This window comes from Elephas maximus, chromosome 20 (assembly GCF_024166365.1).
Source record: "Elephas maximus indicus isolate mEleMax1 chromosome 20, mEleMax1 primary haplotype, whole genome shotgun sequence".
In the NCBI taxonomy this organism is placed as follows: Eukaryota; Metazoa; Chordata; class Mammalia; order Proboscidea; family Elephantidae; genus Elephas; species Elephas maximus.
The window spans coordinates 15,986,479-16,013,998 of NC_064838.1; the positions used below are offsets into that span (position 1 = coordinate 15,986,479).

Sequence of the window (27,520 nt, forward strand, 5' to 3'; positions counted from 1 at the left end):
GAAAAATTTTTATCTCCTAATTTAAAATTGTTCAAAATAGCTTTGTTTTTCAGTACTCAGAATGGAAGTTAAAATTTAGAGGGATTTTTTTTTTTTTTTTGAAGAATCTTAGTTACCCTAAATGTGAATCTAAATAGCAGTATAAATGTGTCTTCTGTTCAATCAGAGAAAGTGAGCTTTTAATGTCGCTTTCTCTTACCCCGCGTCCCCCCACCCCTCCTTTTCAAATCAGGTGCAGTGATATTCAAAGCATGATGAAATCCATTGGCCCTGTTCGTCCTTCCCAAGTAAACTGCTCTTTAGTCTTTCCTGAGAGTAAAAAGTAACTCATGATATCTGAGGACAGACCCCAGACACATTGTTAAGGGTTTTGTGCACATGGTGGAGTTGGGGTGGGGCCTGCAATGCCCATTATTCTCACTTATGAAATAGTAAAGATTTCTGTTTCATAAGGCATCTCCTCCATTTTCAGCCACAATGCAATTGCTATTAAAATAATAAAAACCTTGGGCTCGTGTAAGAATAACCTGGAGGCTCTGTGCTTGGAAATCTGAATTAGTAATCCATTTTCTAATGATACTTTAGGCTTTTTAAAGAATTGCAATGGACTCTGTGCCAGGAATCATAAACTCAAATGCCTCCATGGACCAGGCCAGTTGTGAAAGAGAGTGATGCAAGACAACAATTAGAAAAAAAAAAAATGATGAATGGCAGCTTGCTCTGGACCTCTGAGAGGGATACGGTAGAGAGTGGTGGGGACTGGGGCTAAATGGAGAGCATTTGTTCTACCTGAATGAGGCAGGGGCTCCAGCCAGTCGTTGACATGTGAGAAAGCCCAATGTCATTTAATTTTCTTGTTTTCAAGACAGTATCTAAAAAAAATTCACTAAATAGACAATAGATAAGTGGTAACTTTGGGGAAGGGTAAGACAGTATACAATGCTGGGGAAGTTAGCACAACTTGACCAAGGCAAGGCCATGGAAGCTTTATAGATACATCCAAACTCCCTGAGGGACCACATTACTGGGCTGAGGGCTGGGGACTGTAACCCCAGGGGACATCTAGCTCAATTGGCATAACATAGTTTGTCAAGAAAATGTTCTACATCCTACTTTGGTGGGTAGTATCTGAGGTCTTAAAAGCTTGTGAGCTGCCATCTAAGGTACTCCACTGGTTGCACCCTGTCTGGTGCAAAGGAGAATGAAGAAAACCAAAGGCACAAGAGAAAGATGAGTCAAAAGGACCAATGGACCACAACTACCAAGCCCTGCACCACACTGAGTCCAGCACAACTAGAGAGTGCCCAGCTACCACTACTGACTGCTCTGACAGGGATCAAAATAGCGGGTCCTGGACAGAGCCCATAAAACAAAATGAGACTAAATGGGCACACCAGCCCAGGAGCAATGACAAGAAGGCAGGAGGGGACAGGGAAGCTGATAATGGGGAAGCCAAGGTTGAGAAGTGAGAGCGTTGACATGTTATGGGGTTGGCAACCAATGTCACAAAACAATGTGTATTGTTTAATGAGAAACTAATTTACTCTGTAAATCTTCATCTAAAGCACAATAAAAAAAAAAGATAATGTCAAATTAAAAAAAAAATACCAAGTTTTTAAATTTCTTTTTTTTTTTTTTAAACATTAGGGTTTGAGTAAAAGTTTTAAAAACACTGTACAGACCAAACAAAAATGTGTCTGCAGACTGGATCTGGCCCAGAGAGGCCATTGTGTAGCCTCTATTCTATGTTCATCTGTGACAGTGGCTTCTATGAGAATTTAAATAACCCCTCAGAGCTAAGAAAATACAGCCTAATATGTCCCAAAACCGAAACCAAACCTGTTGCCGTTGAGTTGATTCCGACTCAAAGTGACCTTATAGGACAGAGTAGAATTGCCCCATAGAGTTTAATGTGTCCTACAGCCCACAATGTACAAAAACACAACCCCTCCAGAGAATCCGGGGTCTTTTAAAACTGTGGCCTCCAGTGAGATGAATTGACTAATTTGCTGTGAGCCCAACTGCCTGAGTAGGAGTCTTAGTTCTGCCATCTTCTAACCTCTCTCTGTCTGCTGCTTCATTTGAGCAATAAAGGTATCTGCCTCATACAGAATTGACTCGACGGCATTGGGTTTGGGTGGGCCTCATAAGGCTATGAGGATTAAATGAAACCATGTAGCTAAAGGGCTTAGTAAGTACAAAATAATTGTTTTTATTCCTCTTCCTCCTCCCGTTTCTCCTACTGCTTCTGCTACTGACCACTGCTGACCTACTTTCTCTTTTTTCCCACATTCCAGGTTCTTGAGCCCCTTCAACATGATCCTTGGAGGAATTGTGGTGGTGTTGGTGTTCACAGGGTTTGTGTGGGCAGCCCACAATAAGGACATCCTGCGCCGGATGAAGAAGCAGTACCCCACGGCGTTTGTTATGGTGGTCATGTTGGCTAGCTATTTCCTCATCTCCCTGTTTGGGGGAGTCATGGTCTTTGTGTTTGGCATCACCTTTCCTCTGCTGTGTAAGTGAACCTAGTTTTCCTTTTTCTTCTGTCATATCAAATGTGGGAGCAATTTTTCCATGGGAATTACATCGCCTGTTTCTTGTGTCTGTTGACATATCTGCAAAATTATCAGAATTTTCTGAAACAACAGCTCAAGACCTAATAGTTCATTAATTCCAGAAATACTTGTTAGGAACCTGCTCTGAGCTAGGCACTCTTATGGGGACATGGCAGTAAACACAACAGATTAAAAATCCCAAGGCCCCACAGCAGGAAAGTGGCATAGCCTGGATTGAACCCTGGATTTGACTGATACTAGATTGTTCTGAAACTTTTTAAGTGCCATTCTTATTTTTCTGACGCAGAAATAAATTTTGTCATTTGGAAGTAAAATATTTGCTCTCTATTTACTCTGAAGATCATAATTAGTGTCGAAACTTGCTAAGTCTATAGGAGTAATTTGGAAACCCTGGTGGTGTAGTGGTTAAGCGCCACAGCTGCTAACCAAAAGGTCAGCCATTCAAATCCACCAGGCGCTCCTTGGAAACTCTATGGGGCAGTTCTACTGTGTCCTGTAGGGTCACTGTGAGTCAGAACCGACCTGACAGCAGCGGGTTTTTTAATAGGACTAGTTAGCCCAGAATATAAATACCAAGTACTCTGATTTTGGTGATGAGAACTAGATATTTTCTAAATTTTACATGCAATGTTTACTGAGGCCTGAAACACTTACCTGAAGTCTGAAACAGAGATCAGATAAAATTCTAGCCTGGTCAGCACATATCTGACTGAAATTCTAGTGTACTGAGTGATAGGAACATCCCTTTAACTTTTCAGTACATTTGTGCATTAATTTCATTTAATGAAATTATTAGCTTACTGTGGGGTTTTGTTAAATTAAGCCCAGAGTATTTATAGATGACTCCGGTATCTTGTTGGACAAAAGATTTGAATCAGCAAATTCAGGCTTTTGGAAATATTCTTTCGGTTTTCCTTACGTACTAGGGGTTTAGTATTTCAGTGATTCTTTCATGTTTAAATACACAGCTTGTTTACTTTAGTCCCTTTCTACATTGGAGCCTGAGCCAGGGCAGTGCGATATGTCATAGGTAGAGAGTCAGAGGTCCTGATTTCTATTCCTGAATTTCCTGGGAACCAGCCATGTGGTTTGGACCAGTCATCCACTGTAGGCTGTAGTTTACTCATCTATAACATAAGGAAACTAGACAACATCAGTGATTCCCAAACCTTGATGATGATGTGAAGTATCCAGGATTTTTTTTCCAACACTTTTTACATTTCCAATTCAGTGACATCAGTTACAGTCATCATGTTGTGCAGCTATCAACACTATCCGTTTCCAGATTTTTCCATCCCCTTTAACAGAAGCTCAGTACCCCTGAAGCGATGACTCCCCTTTTGCCCTCCGTTCCACCTTTGGTAGTTGCTAATAAACTTTGGTGACTATACTTTTGCCTCTTCTAGATATTTCATATAGGTGGGATCACACAGCATTTGCCCTTTTGTGACTGACTGACTTCACTCAGCATAATGTTTACAAGGCAAGACACTTGTTAAAAATATAAATTTTCCAGCCACGTGCTCTAGAGATCTTGATTCTGTGGGTCGACAGTGGTACCCAAAGAACCTGTCTTTTAGAAAGCTCCTCAAGTGTTTTGGATGGATGGGCACCAGACAGAAGGCAGATGAGTGTTTCTCCAATTTAGGGTCCAAAATCATTTATATCAGAATCATCCAGAGTGATTATTAAAATTGTACATTCTTGAGCCCTACCTCAGTCTTAAAAGCCTGAATGTGGGGTGGTGGAGCCCAGGAATTTGCCTGTGTAATAGGTTTTCCAGGCGATTTGTATGTACATCGAAGTTTGAAAACCACTAGTGTTGACCACCTGGGTTTCCTATTTAAAGTACAGATTCCCAGGCCCATTCCTTTAAGGTTCTGGTTCAGGAGGCCCAGGAGAGGAGCCTGGGAATTTGTTTTTTAGTGAACAAACTCTGATAATTCTTAATGATTTAAGCAAATTGGGGAAACACCGGACTGGGTAAATTCTACAAAACTCTTATGTTTTTATCTATATCCAACACTTTAGAAGACTATCCCTTTGGAAGAACATCGTAAGTGGTCTTTTGCCTGCATGCCTCCTGAAACCAGTTGCCATCGAGTTGATTCCCTGACCCATGGTGACCCATGTGTGTAAGAGTCGAACTGTGCTTCATAGGGTTTTCAATGGCTATGAACTTTCAGAAGTAGATTGCCAGGCCTTTCTTCCAAGGCACATTTGTGTGGCCTTGAACCTCAAGCCTTTCAGTTAGCAGTCGAGCGCATTAACTGTTTGTACCACCCAAGGTCTCCTCAGGCCTCCTGAGAGGAACAAAATCCAGATAACCCCTGAATTGAGCAAGAGTTTCTTTCTGGAAAACCTTGCATAAATCAGTTTTTATGTAGGTTGGAATCACAATGATTCCTTTTAAATTTTAGGGCATTTGAGTAGCATCTGCAGGATAATAACGCCAGTATCTGTGTGAAGGAGAGAGCTGTGGCTGCCAGATTATGGTCCTTCCTGCTGGACACGCCATTTCCTTCACATACCAAGAACGCTTTATGACGCGATGAAGAGCTTTGAATCAAGTCCAGTTTGTTTAAGTCAAGGATCGACTTGAAGGCCTGGATCAATTAAAGAACCAGATTGGGCAACAGCTAACTGAGGCACGTTAGCAAAAGTAGAAAGAGAGGGAGTGGCATGTTGATGTGGAAAAAGACAACCGTTGCTTTGGTGCTAACTATATCGTGTTTCCCTGCAGTGATGTTTATCCATGCGTCTTTGAGACTTCGGAACCTCAAGAACAAGCTGGAGAATAAAATGGAGGGGATAGGATTGAAGAAGACCCCAATGGGCATTGTCCTGGATGCTCTGGAGCAGCAGGAAGAAAACTTGAACAAAATCACTGACTATATCAGTAAAGTGAAGGAATAAAAGCGTCGCTGGCCTGGTGATAGGGTCACAGCAGAAATTCAGTTCCAGTTTGCCCTTGTCCAGATCTACTTTCTGTTTGTGTATTTGAAATAGGAGGTGCACGTACCACCCAACTCCCTATGGCAGCATGCGTATATAGGCCAAGCTCTTGCTATCTCTGATGTGACAGAGACAAGGACACAGAAAGAAAACCACCCCCAATTTCGTCTGAAGTTTCATAGGTGTTTATGAAAACTGATAGGAGATGGATCACCCTTATTTCTTTAAGGGAATAAGAGAAAATAAAAGAATTGTGACTAGTATAGCAACAATGCTGTTATAGGAAAAAAGTATTTGTCAAGTGCCAGAAATGTGAGTAAATGAAAGGCGGATAAAGTAGATGATGTCAGGCGTTAGCCTATTTCTCATCCCTCCAGCATCCCTCTCCAAGAAGTATTTCCTAGGCTTGTAATGTGTGGAGTATAAATTAGTTTAGTTTTTATTGTGATTCTTTTTAAAATCAAAGGCGATCTCTATCACTTTGCCACCTGTTTGACGTGCAGTGGAAACCGGATAAACCAGTTTATACCTTGTTTACAAATATAAAGATGGCTGTTTAGGGGAATATTTTGTCAAATTTTTGTAAATTTTTGAAATACTGTTTTCACCAGCAGGTATGTGTTGCAAACTTAGTGTCACCTTCTTTAAGGTTACAGCTATGTCACCTACATTATTTAAAAAAAAAAAAACTTTAGTCCTGTTGATATTGCACATTTTTATTGTTATAATGGAAAAAAAAAGGTGTCTTAGATAATGGTTCCTTTATTTTTTCATTGTTTAGACTTTAACTGGAACATTGAGAAAAAAGGAAATGAATGCGTTGTATTAATTCCTTAGGGACAAAAAGAGGACGGTTATAGCGGATCTTTTGAAAACTGAAAAGCATCTTTAGATGACTGAGCAAAAAGACTTTTAAGAATTAAAATGGGAATGATTACCAGCTTGCGCAGTTCATAAAAAATTTTAGGTAGCATTGTTATAAGCATATGCTTTTATAGATGGACATTAGAGCTGAGACAGCATGAATTTATATGTTCCGTTACTTTCTTCTCTTTACTTCCCATGTATTAGAAATAAAAAAAAAAAAACTAGTATTAGAAATAGATCAGAGGAAATGTTTTGCTTGCCAATTTAGTGACTTCGTAGAAAAAGTAGAAAACACTTAAGCTTCCCTAACACTGAGTTGTGCAGACAATTGGAGCCGTATTTGCTGAAGAAACTCTCTGTATGTTCTAGAATACGCAGCAACAACATTCGCTGTTCCTAATTTTTCTTGCATTTTAATTTCTCAGCCAACCTGCAGCCTTCATCTCTACCCATTGTTATCACCATGACTTCCCAGACATGGTCTAGAATCTGTACGCTTACCAAATATGAAAAATAAAATTTAGCAAAAGGTGTTTTTTTTGTGTGTGTGAGATTTTATTTAATGAACATCTGTGTTAAATATCTGAGAGGTTCGGTGACAACCCTATCAGCCATGGGGATATACCATACAGCAAATACTCTTAGCTTGTTTCACATACAATTTAATAAAACATGAATACAGACTTCCAGCCAGAATAAAATTGAATTCCAGTGGGGTACTTTTTGCAACCTGACATTGATTTATACACAATTTAGCCCCTTACATTTTCTACATAGTAAACTCTGCAAACTAAATACTGTAAATTTGGAGAGAGTGACAACTTGAATTAAAAAAAAAAAAGATAATTACTAATTGTTAGTGGTCAATTCTGGAAGAAGAATAGAAAAATATAACATGTAAATGTCATAGATCAAAATAACATTTTAAAAACAAGTTAACACCTTCACCAACTAAGGGATTTTTGGGGTGGGGATGGTGGATGTTGTGGAAAAAGCATCATGTGAACAACTTCATCTCTCTCTTGACAAAACCTGGATATTGAGGCAGTAAGCCATGAAATGGGATCACGTTTTCCTTGTGCACATCTCAGGTGAAAGTCCTGTTTCGAGGCTATCAGGACTTTTTGAAATTCCTGACTTTCTTGTTGCTGTGACTGGAAGCAAACGCATGGGGCTTTCCAGAATGTCTACTACTAATAGACGTCAAGGTTTGAAAAGTAGAGATTAGCCTCTTAGATGTAGAATGTGCTAGATTCTTAAGAAGTTTTATCTATTGCAGCCTTTTCTTAACTATCCTGCTTATATGCAAAGATGTTCTGTAGAAATATTAGGGGAGAAAACAAAGCTATTAGCTGTTGGCTCTACTAAAATTAATCACTTGGATTTAAAATTATTTAACACTGTTTGGAGACCTGGTGGTGCAGTGGCTAAGAGCTTGGCTGCTACCAAAGGATCGACAGTTGAAATCCACCAGTTGTTCCTTGGAAACCCTATAGGGCATTTGTACTCTGTCCTTTAGGGTTGCTATGAGTGGGAATCTACAGCAATGGGAATGGTTTGGTTTTTGGTAACACTTTAAATTTGGATACTTTTGTAAACACTAACTTATCTTTAAAAAATAGAAACACCATATTTCTTTCCCGTGCCTTGTCCTTTCAAATAATGTATTGCTTTTAAGTCTGTCCCAACAGATTCATTTTCTTTTAGCCCATCTTTTTTTTTTTTTTTTTGGTTTTGCTTATTATGTAAGCACTCGGCTGCTAGCCAAAAGTTCCGCAGTTTGAACCCACCAGCCGCTTTGAGGGAGAAAGATGTGGCAGTCTGCTTCCGTAAAGATTACAGCCTTGAAAACCCTATGGGGCGGTTTACTCTGTCCCATAGATAGGGTTGCTATGAGTTGGAATCGACTTGACGACAATGGGTGAGTTATTACATTATAGGAGACAGAAAGCAGGTGCCAATTATTGACTCAGGTAAGGAAAGAAAAGGCGCCAAAGCCTGATGTACTAATTCTAGGTTTGTACCAGGGCTTTGAACTGGTTCTGAACAGTTCAATCATGGCCAGTGAAAAGAAGGCAGGGCTTCCAACCAGTTCGAAGTGGTTCAGTCATGGCCACAGGAAACAAAGGCAGTGTACACACTGCATAGCAACCAAATCTCGTGGGGTGGGCTTGTGACGTGAGTAGGAAACAGCAGTGCTCCCCTCAAAGATCGTGGCCTACCAGGCCACTTTGTTTGTCGCCCTCCACAGTCCCTCCAATCTCTCCCATCAGGAAACTTTCAGGAGCCTGATGCAGAAGATTGGATTATTGACAGGACTGTGGATAGTGACACACATTCAAAACGGCAAGGTCGGCTGCCATCTTAGAGTGCGGCATCACGGCCTGTTTCCTACGCAGGTCAAAAGCCGATGCATGAGAGATGTGGTTGCTGTGCAACGCTTAAGCTGCCCTTGTTTCCATCGGCTGTGACTGAACTGCTTTGACCTTCGAACCAGTTCTAAGCCCTGCCTTGTTTCTCTCAGCCATGACTGAACCATTTAGAACCGGTTGGAAGCCCTGGTTTGCACCACCTCTAGAATTACAAAATCTCAAATTCTATGTACCCAATGGCTGGGGTGGCCAACTAAGGGCTCTAGGAACTTGGAAGAAGGAAAGAACAGGTTGGAGTTGTTGGGGAAGGTTTTTGTGGAGGAAATGTGACCTGACCTGGGCTCTGAAGACTGGGTGGGACTTGGGTAAACTCAGAGCAGGAGGGAAGTCTCTTGAAGAGGAGTGTTCTGTAGAAGGGTTAAGGAAAGCAAAGGCATAGGGGTGTGCCCAGGGTGTTTTCTCAAGAGGAGTGTAAGGATTTGTGGGAGATGACGCTGAATTAGCAAATGGGGTGAGATAGCGGAGGTTCTTGAATGACAGGTTAAGGAGTTTAAGTTTAATCCTGCAAGCAAGTTTCCTTTACAAGATTTTTGAGAGGAGCAATAGGATTCAGTTAGACTCACAGATTAATCTTTAAAACAACAACAAAACAAAAAGCAAACAAACCAGAAAATGTAGTTAGCTAAAATCAAAAGCTTATCGATAACAATATTATTTATTTTTAAAAATTCCTACAAGAACAGCATATTATCTCCCATCATGCCTATATGTATGGAAACTCACTGGGGGAAATTTTTATGTATATGCAAGGCTTATATTTCCTGTCATTCTTTTTCTGGTGACATTCAGCCTGTCACAGATAACCTTATCTGAAGTACATTTTGAAACATCAGGGGAGTGGCCCAAGGGAGTAAGCCAGACAAGCTTGGAAACTGGAAATCTCAACAGATTCTCCAGAGAAGAGCTAATGAACAATTCTCCCATTACAAAGCATCAGAAGGGTCTGTAGCTCTCAGCTCACCCTTCACATTTCCATGGGGTAAAACAGGATTTGTTCCCTTTAAGATACATTCACTATGGCTGATGAATTATAGCAGAGGAAATGGAAGGAGAAAACTTGGGAATATAATAGCTAACACTTCCGTGGTATGTATTGTTATTTACCAGTAAAGAGCAATAGTAAGGCAAACGTTTATTTTTTTAAACTTGGTTTCTGCCTCTGGAAATATGACTCTCGATATTACCTGTCGCTCAAATCAACTGAAAGTAGAAAATGCTGCCCCTTGATATTAATAGTTTACCTCTTTTCCCCTTCCCCTTCAGCCCCTATTTTGTCATGACCCAAGCATTCTCCTCTTTCATAAATACCCCAATGAGATGTTAACATTGTTCCCAGTTCTGCCACCTGGATCCTGAAGAATTGTGTTGAAATAGTCTCCAAGCTCTAATCCAAGAGTCATTATTTCAATTCCTTGATCTTCTAGACGATTCTGTTTCCCTTATTCCAGCTCTTTGGGCAGCTGTACCTGTGATTTAATTATTTGAAGGGGCGAAATTAATCCTGGAAATTCAAATGCATTACAGCAAAAATTATGAAATTTACATACCTCTGTGGCTCGACTCGATGGCACTAGGTTTTACATCTATGGCTGCAGACTGAAAGGTCGGCCGTTTGAATCCACCAGCTGCTCCTTGGAAACCTCATAGGGAAGTTCTACTCTGTGCTATCGGGTTGCTGTGAGTGGGAATTGACTGGATGGCAATGAGTTTGGTTTTGTTTTCTTTTAAGGATGTTGAATGGATTAAAAATTCTGATCAGAGACTCCCCTCCACCCCCAAATCATGATAAAGCAATGATAGCAACCACAGTCACTATTCCTTGGGCATTTTCTGATGCCAGAGACCTTTCCAAGGGCTTTGAGCAAATGGTGAGGCATATCATAGACACAAGAAGCCTGGTTCTGCAGTCTGCCTGGGTTCAAATCCAGGCACTAGCTCTTACAAGGTGTATGATGTTAGGCACCAAGTTCCTCAGCTGTAAAATGACAATAGCGGTATCTAATTCACTAGGTGTTAAATGGATTGGGTCATAGAATACAATTTAGTAATCAACATTAATACTTATTTTAAAACATTATCTCAATGTATCCTACAATACCCTTGTAAGTAGGGAATAGGCACAGAGAGGATAAGTAACTTGCCTAAAGCCACACAGCTAGGAAGTGACAGAGCCAGGATTTGAACTCAGATCTGCCTGATTTCAGTGCCCAAGTCTTATACCACCATTATACACTGCCTCCAAAAATACAACCACAAGAATATAAACTATGTTTCTTTAAAACTGGTCTTTCCTCATAATTGGATGGTCAATAAAATTAAAAAATAAACTATTATTTGGAAAACCTCTGAGGGCAAAAAAACTATAAAGAGCAACATAGGTTCAAGACCGCAAATCATATGTATCGGTGTGTTGCATGGGAGCAGCTTAAAGATAAGGCAAGTTCTTACAGATTTCCAAGTAATGGTATACCTTAGGACGGTGACTCCTGCGTACCTCTCTTACAGCACCTCTGTACCTTATGGGGAAGGAGCCCTGGTGGCGCAGTAAGTAAAGTGCTTGGCTGCTAACTGAAGGGTCAGTGGCCCAAGGGATGCTCAGAGTTTGTATAATAATGACTAAGAATGTTTCTCGCTCTATTGCCCCATGCCACCTGCCAGTGTGATGAACCATTTTGGCTGTCTGCTATGGCTTGTCCTATAGCCAGTTCTCTGCTCAGGACCTTTGGCTAGGAATGTTTCCCAGTATCCTGCCTGCCACAGAGGGCCTTGGATGGGCTGCTGCCTGCCCAGCCTTCAACCCACTAGCTGCACTGTGGGAGAAAGATGTGGCAGTCTGCTTCCGTAAGGATTTACAGGCTTGGAAACCCTGTAGGGCCATTCTGCTCTTACAGAGTCGCTATGAATCAGAATCAACTTGACAGGTATGGGAATCATAGATTTTTGAAAAGACGTATATCAAAAAATTTTATTCCCCACCATGCATTAGAGAGGAGCAGTTTCTGGTCTATCTAATTCCTGGTCAATATGCTCTTTTGAGATGGTCTTGAGTATTAAAGTCCTTTCTCCCATGGAGTCTCCCTTTATACAAATCATACCACTTCCTCAGCTAAAATCTAGGTTTGGCTTTGGCTTTTTTTAGATCCCCCTGGTTCCTTTACGGGAGGCGAGAAAGAGGGGGCAGGAAAAACAAGAAGCTGAAGATAAGTCTGTGGTTTTAGACCCGAATAAGGGGGAGAACGTAGGCACCATGGGATACTGTGAACCAGAAACAACAGTTCTAAAAGAATTTGGTTTAGTGTTAACATGTCATGGGGCTGGCAACCAGTGTTACAAAACAATGTGTATTAATTGTTTGAGAAACTAGTTTGCTCTATAAACCTTCATATAAAGCACAATAAAATAAATAAATGAGCTTGGTTTGGGGACAGATTAAATGAAGGTGCTCAGAAAACGCCTGGGTGGGCAAAAGGGAAAGGGAGATTTGGGTCTTGTCCTAGATTATGTGACAGTTGAAACAATGGGAGAAGATGGGAAAGAGTAGAAAATTGTGACAAGGACAGAATCAAGAGAAGCTGGTTAAAGAGAAGGAAGATGCTGAGACGAAGAAGAAACGGCCAGAGATGAAGAGAGAGACTCAAGAGTCTATCATCTTCCCTTCTATAACACCTACTAACAGGTTATGGGGTCTTTTGGCTAACCAAGGTAGCTCATGATGCTCTCATACTAAAGTCTGTCCATAGAAGAAATTTAGCAGTGTCTTTGGTCAAACTTCAGCAATTGACTGGAAACAATCCATATTCATTAAGTGAGCCCAAAGTGAAATTGAGTGAATGTTAAAATACTTACTTTGATTGGCACAGAATCTTGGATGTGCTATTAATGTAGTTGGCTCAGTGAATTAAACAGTTGTTGGCAGATGGGACTTTATCTCCATGCAAAGTATAAATACTCATCTGGGATGATAGGCAGTGAGCAGACCACAGAATTTAAAAAGGATGAAAGAAAATCATACATTTGCCAGGGACAGATAAGCCTGTACGAGCCTAACATTGTTGCATTGGACTGATACCATTTTGACTCAGAGATATCAAATCATGGGGAAATGAATTAGTCATTATCTAATAAATTCAGTTTATTTGTTAGAGAAGACTTTAAAAACATAGCTAAAAACAACAACGGCAACAAAACGAAAAAAAAATGTAAAAGTCTACAGAAGCAGGTAAGTAATGTAAATGAGTAAAGCAAGCCAGGTGTTAGGCAATAGGGCATGTGGGGACTGAGAAAAACTAGAGAGTTCATTACCTAGTTCAAGGAAGAAGCCAAAACACAGATCCAGCTGATTAGTGCCATGTAAATGCAAGCCTAGTATAGCCAGATCTGATGTTACAAATGGTGCCAGATTTCTGGATTTTTTTCATGTGACATTTAAACATTGTACAATAATCCTTTAGCCAAACAAAACAGGGCTGTAGATCTGGCCTGAGCTCCACCAGTTTTCAATCCCTGGCCCACAGAATAAACATTTCAAACTAAATTGAAATAATAGTTTCTTAGCAGAGGTAGCAATTGATCCAAGCAAGTAAACAGAATTTTCCTTTATTCTTTGCTGGCAACTTCACTTCAGAGGTTCCAAACCACAGGGGTGGGGCAGGAGAGGAATAAGCATTAAAATGAAAAGATATATTTTTAAAATACCAGCTGACTACTCATCGAGATGTGCTCTAGTAAATAAAAAATAATATTTCTCAGTCCAGGAGCGGAAAACGCGAAGTTTTAAAAAAAAAGCTTTCTAAGAATAAATGACTTAATAAAAAAAAAAAACCTTAGTATTAAGTTTTTACTTAGAATAAAATTATTAAGTATCTTTTTAAACATTCAGTGTTCTAGTTTAGCAGCATCAAAAAAAGAAAGAAACAAAACCCAAGATTTTTAAAAATGTGTTTCATTTTAACCTCATATTTGAAGACTTGAGGGTTTGGAGTGTATCCCATTACTCTGATGCAAGAGGGAAAAAGAAACTCAAAAAACTTTAGTTTTACCTCTGCAGAGTGAGGGTTGTAGTGTCTCATTTGAACAAAAATGTCCCTTTCCGCTGGGACTTGGCCATATGGCCACTGATGGCATCTTCTGTATTTCATTAACCCAAAGATGCACACTTTGTGACATTTCAGCAGCTCCCAGAGCAGGAGGCGTCTTAGAGGCGATGGTGTCTTAAACAGCTAGCCAGGTGTGAACATGTCACAGCCATTCATACTGCTGTCACCTCTGACGATGAAGATCTATTGCCACCCAAAACGTCTTTTAAGAAATGATGATGCAATGTGGTAAAATGTGGCAGGTGTATAGGCACTCTTTGTACTATCCGTAAAATAGTATAAAAAGAAAAGAAAAAAAAAAAGAATAAAAATGTCCTTTAAAAGCAGACTTTTACTGTGTATACAGACAGGCACCTCACAGAGCCACGGGGAGCAAATTAATATTAGTGAAGCGGGTTTTCCTCAGTGGAATGATGCATTTTCACATTTTTCTTGCAGAGCCTTTTACCGGACCAAGTAGGTGAGGTTGGGTGGCATTTCTGAACTGAGATACAGGCAAAAAGTTGCCTATCACAGGCCAAGCCAGGCACCTGAAGGCAAAAGAAATCACCAGTTCCCTGGAAGAGACGGAAGCCATTTCAAAGCAGAAGCTGACATGTAAAACAATCATTCAAAATACATGAGACAGAGTTTACTTTGCAGCATATTTTTCTTCCTTAATGAACATTAGGAAACCCTGGTAGCATAGTGGTTAAGTGCTACGGCTGCTAACCAAAGGGTCAGCAGTTCGAATCTGCCAGGTGCTCCTTGGAAACTCTATGGGGCAGTTCTGCTCTGTCCTGTGGGGTCACTATGGGTCAGAACCGACTCAACGACACTGGGTTTTTTTAAAAAGAATATTTAAAAAGAAAACATTAAAAAAAACTTAAAACTGACAGCATTTTAGAATTGATTGAAATTTGAAAAAAGTGGGGTGTTGCTTTTTTGCAATTATCATGACTTTAAAGGCTTTTGTTGAACTTAAAGCTGAAGTGTTTGTCCATGAAAATTGTAACCCCCTCCATTGGAAACTCCAGGAGATCGAGCCAGCAGCCCTGATCCCTCCCACAGTACCTGGCACCTGGGGGCACTACCTACATATTTGTTGCATTAACGGGTAAATGAATGGAATGGAATGGACTGGGGGAAGCAGATTTTCTCAGTAGAACATTCCCTCAGAAGGCAGGGACTTGGTTCAGATGATCATCTGAATTTCTTTTTCTCTTCTACTCTGAGTCCACTTGCCCCCTTCATGTAGATTTAAAAAATACTTCATTCCCTTCAGACTAATGTTTTCTGACTGTATAGCAACCAAGGCAGTTTGGATATGCTTTACCAGTGACTGGTTATAGAAGAAATGATAGAGCTAGTTTCTCTCAAAGCAACACCCTAATCTATCCCCCCAAGGAGGCCTGGCAGCCTGGGAAGAGCAGGTGCAGAAAGCCTTGGGGTTGTGCCCGTGGGCAGAAAAAGGACCCTTGCCTGACCTCACATGACCTCTGGTGTTCTCACCCTGGTTGCTGCCCGAGAAGAATCAGAGACTCTCTTAATCACAGATGGAAGTCTTCTTTGATTTAGAAAAACACAATGTTGATAATTCTGCATTACTAGGACAAGCATACAGGGCACACACACACACACGAATAAGTACCAATTATATTTTAGAATATAAAGTTTGTCATGGATTGAATTGTGTCCCCCCAAAATATGTGTATCAGTTTGGCTAGGCCATGATTCCCAGTATTGTGTGACTGTCCACCATTTTGCCATCTGATGTGATTTTCCTATATGTTGTAAATCCTATCTCTATGAAGTTAATGAGATGGGATTAGTGGCAGTTATGTTAACAAGGCAGAACTCAGTCTATAAGATTAAATTGTGTCTTAAGCCAATCTCTTTTGAGATATAAAACAAAGAAGCAAGCAGAGAGTTGGGGGCGGGGGGGCTTCATACCACCAAGAAAGAAGCACTGGGAGCATAGCACGTCCTTTGGACCCATGGTCCCTGTGCTGAGAAGCTCCTCAACCAGGGGAAGATTGATGACAAGTACCTTCCTCCAGGGCCAACAAAGAGAGAAAGGCTTCCCCTGGAGCTGGCGCCCTGAATTCAGACTTCTACCTAGTAGACTGTGAGAGAATAAACTTCTGTTTGTTGAAGCCATCCACTTGTGGTATTTCTGTTATAGCAGCACTAGATGACTAAGACAAAGCTCTTTAAAACAGAAAGAGAAAACACACAATATAGGGGAAGTCAGCACAACTTGACCAAGGTGAAGCCATAGAAGCTTCCTAGACACATCCAAACACCTTGATGGACTGAGTTACCAGGGCTGAGGGCTAAGGGCTGAGAACCATGGTCTCGGGGGACATCTAGGCCAATTGGCATAACATAGTTTGTAAAGAAAATGTTCTACGTCTGACTTTGATGAGTAGTGTCTGAAGTTTTAAAAGCTTGAGAACAACCATGTAAAATACATTTATTGGTTCCACCACATTCGGAGCAAAGGAGAAAAAAACCAAAGACACAAGGAGAATATTAGTCCAGAGGACTGATGGGCCACATCAACCAAAGCCTCTATCGGCCTGAGCCCAGAAAAGCTGGATGGTGCCCAGCTACTACCACACTGACAGGCATGATAATAGAGGGTTCCAGACAGAGCGGAAGAAAAACGTAGAACAAAATTCAAATTCCCCCAAAAAGATCAGACTTACCAGTCTGACAGAGACTGGAGGAACCCCCAAGACTAGGACTCCCTGGACACCCTGCTAATTCAGAGCTGAAGCCACTCCCGAAGTCTACCTTTTAGTCAAAGATTAGACAGATCTATAAAACAAAAAATAACACATGTGAGGAATGTGCTTCTTAGTTCAATCAAGTATATGAGACCAAATGGGCAACATCTGCCCAAAAGCAAAGACGTGAAGGCAGGAAGGGACAGGAAAACTGAATGAATGGACACAGAAAACCTGGAATGGAAAGGGGATTACAACCAATGTCACAAAAACAATTTCTGCATAAATTTTTGAATGAGAAACTAATTTGCACTGTTAACTTTCACCTAAAACACAATCAAATTAAAATATATATATATAACCAATACTCATGTACCTGCCATCAAATTTAATAAATACTAAAAACTATACTCAAACAAATTTGAAAACCTAGAAGAAATGGATGAATTCCTAGAAACACACTACCTACCTAAACTAACACAAACAGAGGTAGAACAACTAAATAGACCCATAACAAAAGAAGAGATTCAAAAGGTAATAAAAAAAACTCCCAATAAAATAAAGCCTTAGTCTATTTTAGACAGCTTCACTGCAGAGTTCTACCAAACTTTCAGAGAAGAGTTAACACCACTACTACTAAAGGTATTCAGAGCACAGAAAAGGACGGAATACTACCAAACTCATTGTATGAAGCCACCATATCCCCGATACCAAAACCAGGTAAAGACACCACAAGAAAATTATAGACCTATATTCCTCATGAATGTAGATGCAAAAATCCTCAACAAAATTCTAGCCAATAGAATTCAACAACATATCAAAAAAAATAATTCACCATGACCAAGCGGGATTCATACCAGGTATGCAGGGATGGTTCAACATTAGAAAAACAATTAATGTAATCCACCACATAAATAGAACAAAAGACAAGAATCACATGATTTTATCAATTGATGCAGAAAAGGCATTTGACAAAGTTCAACACTCATTCATGATAAAAATTCTCAGCCAATAGGAATAGAAGAAAAATTTCTCAACATAATAAAGGGCATTTATACAAAGCCAACAGCCAACATCACCCTAAATGGAGAGAGCCTGAAAGCATTCCCAGTGAGATCGGGAACCAGACAAGGATGCCCTTTATCACCACTCTTACTCAACATTGTGCTGGAAGTCCTACCCAGAGCAATTAGGCTACATAAAGAAATAAAGGGCATCCAGATTGGCAAGGAAGAAGTAAAAGTATCTCTATTTACAGATGACATGACCTTATACACAGAAAGCCCTAAGGGATCCTCCAGAAAACTACTGAAACTAGTAGAAGAGTTCAGCAGAGTATCAGGTTACGAGATAAACACACAAAAATCAGTTGGATTCCTCTACATCAACAAAAAGAACATCAAAGAGGAAATCACCAAATCAAAGCCATTTACAGTAGCCTCCAAGAAGATAAAATACTTAGGAATAAATCTTACCAGAGTTATAAAAGACTTATACAAAGAAAACTACAGTACACTTCTGCAAGAAACCAAAAGAGACTTACATACCTTGCTCGTGGATAGGACTTAACATTACAGAAATGTCTATTCTGCCAAAAGTGATCTATACATTTAATGCAATTCTGATCCAAATCCCAATGACGTTCTTTAATGAGATGGAGAAACAAATCACCAACTTCATATGGAAGGGAAAGAGGCCCCAGATAAATAAAGCATTACTGAAAAAGAAGAACAAAGTGGAAGGCCTTACTTTACCTGATTTTAGAACCTATTATACTGCCACAGTAGTCAAAACAACCTGGTACTGGTACAACAGATACATGGACCAATGGAACAGAATTGAGAATCCACACATAAATCCATCCACATATGAGCAGTTGATATTTGACAAAGGCCCCAAAACAGTTAAATGGGGAAAAGACAGTCTTTTTAACAAATGGTGCTGGCATAACTGGATGTCCATCTGCAAAAAAATGAAACAAGACCCATATCTCACTCCATGCACAAAAACTAACTCAAAATGGATCAAAGACCTAAATATAAAATCTAAAATGATACAGATCATCAAAGAAAAAATAGGGACAATGTTAGGAGCCCTAATACATGGCATAAACTGTATACAAAACATTGTAAAGAATGTAGAAGAAAAACTAGATAACTGGGAGCTCCTAAAAATCAAACACCTATGCTCATCCAAAGACTTCACCAAAAGAGTAAAAAGACTACCTACAGACGGGGAAAAAGTTTTTAGCTATGACGTTTCTGATCAGCGCCTGATCTCTAAAATCTACATGATATTGCAAAAACTCAACTGCAAGAAGACAAATAACCCAATTAAAAAATGGGCAAAAGATATGAATAGACACTTCACTAAAGAAGACATTCAGGCAGCTAACAGACACATGAGGAAATGTTCAGGATCGTTAGCCATTAGAGAAATGCGGATCAAAACTACAATGAGATTTCATCTCACTCCAACAAGGCTGGCATTAATCCAAAAAACACAAAATAATAAAGGTTGGGGAGGCTGTGGAGAGATTGGAACACTTCTACACTGCTGGTGGGAATGTCAAATGGTACAACCACTTTGGAAATCGGTTTGGCGCTTCCTTAAAAAGCTAGAAATAGAACTACCATACGATCCAGCAACCCCACTCCTTGGAATATATCCTGGAGACATAAGAGCCTTCACACAAACAGATATATGCAACCCATGTTTATTGCAGCACTGTTTACAATAGCAAAAACATGGAAGCGACCAAGGTGCCCATCAACGGATGGATAAACTGTGGTACATTCACACAATGGAATACTACACATTGATAAAGAACAGTGAGGAATCCGTGAAACATTTCATAACATGGATGAATCTGGAAGCCATTATGCTGGGTGAAATTAGTCAGTTGCAAAAGGACAAATATTGTATAAGACCATTTTATAAGAACTTGAGAAATAGTTTAAACTGAGAAGAAAACATTCTTTTGTGGTTACGAGAGGGGGGAGGGAGGGAGGGTGGGAGAGGGGTATTCACTAATTAGATAGTAGATAAGAACTACTTTAGGTGAATAGTACAGGGGAGGTCCACACAATTGGACTAAACCAAAAGCAAAGAATTTTCCTGAATAAACTGAATGCTTCGAAGGCGAGTGTAGCAAGGGCAGGGGTCTGGGGATCATGGTTTCAGGGGACGTCTAAGTCAATTAGCATAATAAAATCTATTAAGAAAACATTCTGCATCCCACTTTGAAGAGTGGCGTCTGGGGTCTTAAACGCTAGCAAGCAGCCATCTAAGATGCATCAATTGGTCTCAACCCACCTGGATCAAAGGAGAATGAGGAACACCGAGGACATAAGGTGATTACAAGCCCAAGAGACAGAAAGGGCCACGTGAACCAGAGACTACATCATCCTGAGACCAGAAGACCTAGATGGAGCCCGGCTACAACTGATGACTGCCCCAACAGGGAACACAACAGAGAACCCCTAAGGGAGCAGGAGAGCAGTGGGATACAGACCCCAAATTCTCATAAGACCAGACTTTATGGTCTGACTGAGACCGGAAGGACCCCAGTGGTCATGGCCCCTAGACCTTCTGTTGCCCCAGGACAGGAACCATGCCCGAAGCCAAGTCTTCAGACATGGATTGGACTGGACTATGGGTTGGAGAGGGATGCTGGTGAGGAGTGAGCTTCTTAGATCAGGTGGACACTTGAGACTAGGTTGGCATCTCCTGCCTGGAGGGGAGATGAGAGGGTGGAGGGCATTGGAAGCTGGCGAAAAGGACACAAAAAGAGAGAGTGGAGGGAGAGAGCAGTCTGTCTCATTAGGGGGAGAGTAATTGGGAGTGTGTAGCAAGGCGTATATGGGTTTTTGTGTGAGAGACTGACTTGATTTGTGAACTTTCACTTAAAGCACGTTAAAAATTATTTTTTAAAAATTTAATAAATACTAACTTTTTGCCAAAAAAAAAAAAAAGAAAAGCTTACATGGAAATTTGTTTTAAAAGTGCTGAAACAGTTGGGAATCTCTATAATAAAATATGTTGAAAATTTTGTTAATATAATCTCTTGGCTAAATTCCTCACTAGATTTTAAAATAACAATTAATTTTCAGTAGATTCCCACCTCCAAAAATGCCATCATGGTAATAGCAGAAAAAAAAACATTTCTGCCAGTTAAATAGCAACCTAAGCAGCAAGGACTAGACCTTTTTCTCGTATCAGCAGAAATAGTGAATAATACCAAATATTAAAACTGAAATAATACTAACATACTTTAAAACTCTGTTCATTCACGGGCAAGCTAACCTGAAGTTTACCATTTGCCCACCTGCCTAACGATGAAGACCACGAATGTTACTACAGGCAGTCTCTCTCCATGTACTAAAAAGAACCAACTGCTTGTCAACCTTTTGGAAGCATTCCCACCCACTGCCATCAAGTCAATTCCATTCCGACTTATGGCGACCATATAAGACCAAGTAGAACTGCCCCATAAGGTTTCCAAGGCTGTAACCTTTATGGAAGCAGACTGCCACATCTTTCTCCCTTGAAGCGGCTGGTGGGTTCCAACCTCCAACCGCTTAGTTAGCAGCCGAGTGCTTAACCACTAGGCCACCAGGGCTCCTTTGGAAGCATTCAGTTATCTACAAATAACTGGCCTAATTACACCTTTCCCTTATTTATTCCTTACAGCGAGTTCTTCCCTCTCTCTAGTAGCTGGGATGGTGTTAACTCTGAGTATGCACTTGCAGGTGGGAGTCCCTGAGTGGCACAAAAGGCTAAGTGCTTGGCTGCTAACTGAAAGGTTAGAGGTTCGAGCTCTCTAAGAGGTACCTCAGAAGAAAGTCCTGGCAATCTGCTTTTGAAAGGTCACAGCCAGAATGGTGGATGAATAAGGCTTAGCCCTGAACTCAGAACTACCACTCAATGTCAGCTCTACCACTTCCTAGCTGTTTCTCCTAGACATGTTATTCAACTTCTCTAAGCCTTAGTTTTCTTTCTATAAAATGGGAGAATATAGTACATACCTTATAAAAACCCAAACCAAACCTGTTGCCATTGAGTCAATTCCGACTCATGACCACCCTATAGGACAGAGTAGAATTGCCCCATAGGGTTTCCAAGGAGCAGCTGATAGATTCAAACTGCCAACCTTTTGGTTAGCAGCCAAGCTATTCACCACTGCGCCACCAGGACTCCACATACCTTATAGGGTTGTCAGAATAATTATATGAGTTAATTCATACAACAAATCTGACCTGGAGTAAGTGCTCACTAAGTGTTAGCTATTAACATTATTTTGTCACAGAAGTTCTAAAGATGTGTCTTTCAGGATAACAAGTCATTTAGATCTGCTGGTAACTCTTGCTGGCTCAGACTAACCCAGTTAGTCACAACTATTAAGTGTCTCCTCATGTTAAAATTAACAAGGAACAGAGTTGGGACACATTTATTCTGGTGCTCATTCACTGTTTCTCCCTTTTTCTACTTACAGGTTTAAGATAGGCAACGTTGCTGTGACGAATGTCGTTTAAGAGCTGATCTCTGGGAGTGATCTCCACCAGCGGGGGTGGCCTATTTCTTGGAACCGGTTTGAGTGTTTTGATCACATCTTTGAGGTTGGTTTTCTCGGGTGATTCTCTGGCATCTGGCCTCCAAGATTTGCGCTGGATTCGCTTCAGCTTCACCCCCTGGAAGGAGTCAGGGTCAGTCTTGTGTGGCGGAGGCTGTGATAGCTTTTTCGTTTCATTTTGTCGACTAAAGGGGACTGCTTTGGAGCTGGGAGGCCCAGGAGGAGGCTGGAAGAACTCCTGCATTCTGGGATCTGGCATTGGTCCCCCCAACATCTCCCACATCCCAGGTGGTAGCCCCAACCCATTCTCCAACATGGCTATTAATTTTCTCTGCTCCTTGAGTTGTTGCTGTTTTTGTTCTTCTTGTCTTTTCTGCCTTTGTTTATCCTGATTTCTGGTGAGCAGATTGGTTACCACCATTCTGGGACCCGGGAGCTCAAAATGATAGCCCATCTTGAGGAGAGTGTTGTTCGCCTTCAAAAGCCTGGATATTTCCATTTCAGCATGGTGGCCCAACATGTGCCTCTGATTGTGGAACCGAAGTTCTGTTAGGGTCTCATTAAACTGGAGGCATCTCATGATGGCCACGATTCCTTTTCCTGTGATGAAATTGGACTCAATGTTGAGAGTGGTAATACTCCTATTTTCACGCAACATGTTAGCCAAGGCGAAGGCTACGCTCTCATCTGCACCCACATTCGCTAAACTGAAGGTTTTGATGTGTTTGTTTTTCTTCATTGCATTGACAAAGTCCAGCAACATTTCTCTGGGGATGTTTTCAATGTTGTTTAGGTTGAGTTCCTTCATGTCAGGGTCATTTTGCCTAACGCGTCTCAAACTTCTATCCAGGTCTGTTTGGTTTCCTGAAGGCCTTGCACTTACCTTCAAAAAACTGGTATCCAGAGCTAACTTCTTAGGGTCTAATTTTGATATTTTTTTCTCACTTTTTTCTTGAACCTCTGGTCTGTCTTTCTGTTCTTCAAATGCTTTATTTGCTATCTGTTGGCAACTGCTCTCACTCTTTCTGATTTGCTCCTTTGCTCTTTTTGTTTTTTCGTCACTCTCTTCACCTTCATCTTCTCCGTCGTCTTCATCATCCTCAGCTTCTGCATCTTCTTCATTACTATCTGTTTCTTGGACAGTGTTGCTGCCCTTTGGTTCTCTTTTATTGGCAGCTATTTCTTTGATGAGCTTTTCTTTCAAAAATTGGGACACATTTTTAATACCTTTGTCTGTCTCTTCATGTTGTTCTTGTGTATTTTCCTAAAGGAGAGGTTTTTGAGGGTTAGAATAAATAGCAGTAAGGAAATATTAAAGTAATATTGACTGGATATGAAAAAACCTAAAAAATTTATTGTCAGGTTAAAAAAAAAAAGGCAAGCCAATAAATAGTGTGTATAGTATTCCATTTGTCTATGTGTGTGCATACGTAAATATACATAAACACACACATACAATATATAAAAGTTAACATGTGTGTAGGAAAAAGACCTGTTGGAACATTTATTGAATTATGGGTTATCTCTGAAGCAAGGAGATGACAACTAAGATAACTGTCAAGAGCGGAAGCATTTGGGGGACTTTAATTTTCTACGTGATGTAATTCTACAATGTTTGAGTTTTTTACAAAACACATGTTAATTTGTAAGCAAATACTGTCAAAATAAAGTTTAGATAGATACACGCACGTATACAAACACATATTTTTGGCTTTTTATCTCATCCCAGATGTTAAAAGGAGACCTAATTAATTTTGTTTTCAGGATCTGTTTTGTTTTTGAAATGGTGTTCAATTCCAACAGCAGTTAAAAAAAAAAAAAAAAACTTTTGAAAACTTTCTAGAGCTGTCTGTCAATACATTGAAGCCTTTGTTTTGCGTATAGCTGAATAGGTATTTTTGTACTAAACAGCCCCGGGTTACAGTAATTTCCTTATTGCTCTAACTAAAATTTACATCCCTAAAATGCGTGCTAATCTACTGTAACATATACATCAGATTTTCCTCAAAACATAATATATTGTGGGGAAAATGAGAGCAGTTTGATATTTTGGAATTTACCAAAAACCTCAGCTTTCATTTTGTCTCTTCAGCTCAGTGGAAACTTCTCTGGCCACTCCAGGGACAGGTTTACCAGGCCAGTTTAATTTAAAGGGAGACACCTCAGAGACAGATCCACCTATAGATTTAAAAGGACTACGCAGAGAGATCTATAAACAACTGCTTAGTCTGAGAAGGAAAATGAGAGTCTTTTACCAAGACTGTTTATTGGATTTTTGCCCATCAGTTAGTATACTTTGCTCCACAATACATGTACGTCATAGGTGTCATTTTGGAAGTTGGTGTAGCAATTATACAGGTTCAGCCAAGTAAGAACTTGATCTTTTTGCTCAGGACCTAGTGTATGCTGGAACCGACAGCTGACAACAGTCACTATAACTACCTAAAGCATTTCTCACCTAACCCATTTCTCTCATAACAGAAGAAAAAAAAAAAGTTAAAGTGTCCAATCTGTTTCTTTTCTGAAATTGGCTTTCAGATAGAATTGGCTTTTAACCCACTGACTTCCAACTGTAAAATGTCTGCAAATTGTACCTGGAACTCAATGCATGTTCAAACTTTCCTGACCATGAAATCTATTTACAACTTCCCTTCACAGGCTGCCTAATAGTAACGTGATATTTGTATCAGCAGGCATAACCAAAAGAGACTTTACCTAGAGAGATCTCTGTATTCTTACCTTAGATCATCTGTAAGTGGAACGTGAAAAAATGTAAGACTGATGTACAATAAGTTCATAGTTTGGGCCACAATTCTAGCTTTCAGATCTAAAAAAAAAATTCAAGATAGGAACCTAACTTGCTCTGTCAGCTTTCACCAAAAACACAATAAAATGTTATTTAAGAAAAAAATTTCAAGAAAGAACTATCTTAAAAACAGCTTAAGAGCTCTTGGTTTGGTTTCTAAATGGCATCACTGATATCCGACGTACTGTGGGAATATTAGACGTTTTTGGCTGTTTGAATTGGTTTAATTGTAGAGGGTGTGGCTGTGCTTCAGGGGTCTGTGAAACCCAAGAAATTACACATGGAATACTACGTATGTATGGATGTGTCAGAGAGAGCCGGTGACAGGCACTTGTCAGCTTCTCAAAGGACCTGTGAGCTAAAATAGAGGTAAGACAAGTGCTTCTGGGTTATAAATTAAGGAACTAAGTGCAATGGCTATAGAATATAGATTTTTCTTGCACAGAAACACCATAGAAATGTTTTAAAGAGACATTTACAAGAAATGATCAACCTTTCCCTCACAACTATATATCAAAAAGTTTATATATATATATGGCAAGAACAAAAAGGAAGAAGAAAACTTTGGAGCCTTGAGAAGCCATACCCACAACATGGACACCTGGCAGCCCTGCCACAGGCAGCCATTTCGCTGTTGTACACAAAGCCCTGATTACCTCAGAAGGCACAAAGGTGACAGGAACGCGTTCGTCTTCCAGCATGCGTCTGGATGCCTTTTGCCAATACATATAATCAACAAGAGATTTATGGTCAAAGTTTCCTGTTGGTGGCTTGTCAGTTTGATCCTTCTGGATCATTCCCACGGGCAGCCTTGGATCAGGAGCCATGACTTCCATTTCAGAGTGCAGTGCTTTAAGTTCTTCGGGGGACAAGTTGGCCAAGATCTCATCTTCGTCAATCTCCTCATCCAAGAGTTCTTCTTGGTCTGAGTTCTTGCTGTACTTTGACATTTTTTTTTTTTCCCCTTCTATTAGAAAAGAAGAAATAATGGAAGATGATTAAAAAAAAAAAAAAAAAAGGCTCAAGAAGCTTCCCCAGTTAACAAGTGTCCCAGGTCAACGCTACTTTGAGATATTTTCCTCCTAAGAAGCTCAGTGGTGTTCGCTGAGCAGCTAGAAGTGACTGCAGCTAAGCTCATGCCGGGTCTATATTAAGCAGGGGTTGGCTGGATACGGTCAATTTATGGAGCTACTATGCTGTTCTCTTTTCGGCAACTTGAGTCAGCTGTGCAAATCCATCTGACATTTCAGTACAGCTGCTTCTGTTCACCAGTGAGTAACAGGCCTACAGAATCCCTGCAGGAATAAAATTAGTTCTCTTCCTATCACTCTCATATGGTCACACACAAATGCATGCAGCCCATACACACACATACCCCAATACTACAGGGGAACCCGCTTCTTCTGACGTAAATCATTGCAGTAACTTACAATATTTCAGAAGGGAAATCCAACCAGCAACCAGAGTTCTACTGCAGGGAAAAATTCACTTGAAGGTGGAAATCAAGCTCTCAGGCTTGCCTCTGTGCTACAATGTGACTCGGGAAGCAGGTAAAACCTGTACACAGCCCAGCAGAGGGCTTGCTGTGATATTCATCTGCTCTGTAAGCTGAACTTCACAAGATGTCCTTGTTTGCATCTCGATCCTGTGAACTAACCAATGGGGACAACCAGCACTTGAATTTCCACTATGAGTGAAGACTTTAATATGTTAATTTGTTTTCTTGTTAAGTATCTATTAAGCCAGGATAAATGAAAATGAATTAAAATTGAAATGTAAAAACTCCCAAACCATTAAAGCCCTAGAAGAAATCATGAGATTATATATATATATATACATACACACATACATATATATGTGTATTTGAAAAAAAAAATTTTATATATATATAATATACAACTTCAGAGAGCAATGTTTATCAAAATTACAAATGGCATACCCTTTGACTTAGCAATTGTACTTTTAACTCCAGATAAATTCCCCTATGGGTGAAATGACATACAAAATTATTTAATTGTATATAGCAAAATTGAATGTATTTTGTATAACAAAGTACAAAACAGCATATATTACATGATATTATTTGTGTGATAAAGAGGGGAAAGAATATATGTAAATGTAAAAAATTTATAAACATAAAATATCCTTGAAAAGATACACAAGAAAACAATAACTTTTAGAGAGAGGAATGGGTTGTCTGTGGAATGACGACGACAAAATAAATCAGTTGCCATTGAGTTCATTCCAACTCATGGCTATCCAGAGTGTGTAGAGTAGAACTGCTCTCTGCATAGGGTTTAAGGCCGTGACCTTTCAGAAGCAGATTGCCAGGCCTTTCCTCTGAGGTGCCTCTGGGTGGGTTAAAATCACCAACCTTTTGGTTAGTAGTTGAGTGCTTAACCAACTGTGCCATCCAGGGACTCCTGTCTGGGCGACAGGGATGGGAAAAAGACTTTGTTGCTGTAGACCCTTTCGTAATTGCCAAATACTGAACTTTGTGAATAT

The 27,520-nt window shown here is 40.1% G+C and overlaps 2 protein-coding genes across 2 annotated transcripts in view; one reads left to right on the forward strand and one right to left on the reverse strand.

Moving 5' to 3' along the window:
• The window catches only part of ARL6IP5 (ADP ribosylation factor like GTPase 6 interacting protein 5), a 28,725-nt gene extending 21,794 nt beyond the window's left edge, over positions 1–6,931 (forward strand). Inside the window, exons 2-3 of the mRNA XM_049862493.1 lie at positions 2,298–2,515; positions 5,320–6,931. Coding sequence (XP_049718450.1) covers positions 2,298–2,515; positions 5,320–5,492 — 391 coding nt within the window. The 3' untranslated portion in view covers positions 5,493–6,931. The remainder of the gene's footprint in view (positions 1–2,297; positions 2,516–5,319) is intronic.
• A 20-nt stretch (positions 6,932–6,951) lies between these two features.
• Positions 6,952–26,534, reverse strand: LMOD3 (leiomodin 3). The gene is made up of 4 exons (XM_049862492.1): positions 26,446–26,534; positions 25,672–25,982; positions 22,130–23,473; positions 6,952–10,296 (listed from the first exon to the last, which is right to left on the reverse strand). The coding sequence occupies exons 2-4, from the start codon at positions 25,963–25,965 to the stop codon at positions 10,270–10,272; spliced, it is 1,665 nt and encodes a 554-aa protein (XP_049718449.1). The 5' UTR covers positions 25,966–25,982; positions 26,446–26,534; the 3' UTR covers positions 6,952–10,269.
• Between the last annotated feature and the right edge of the window lie 986 nt (positions 26,535–27,520).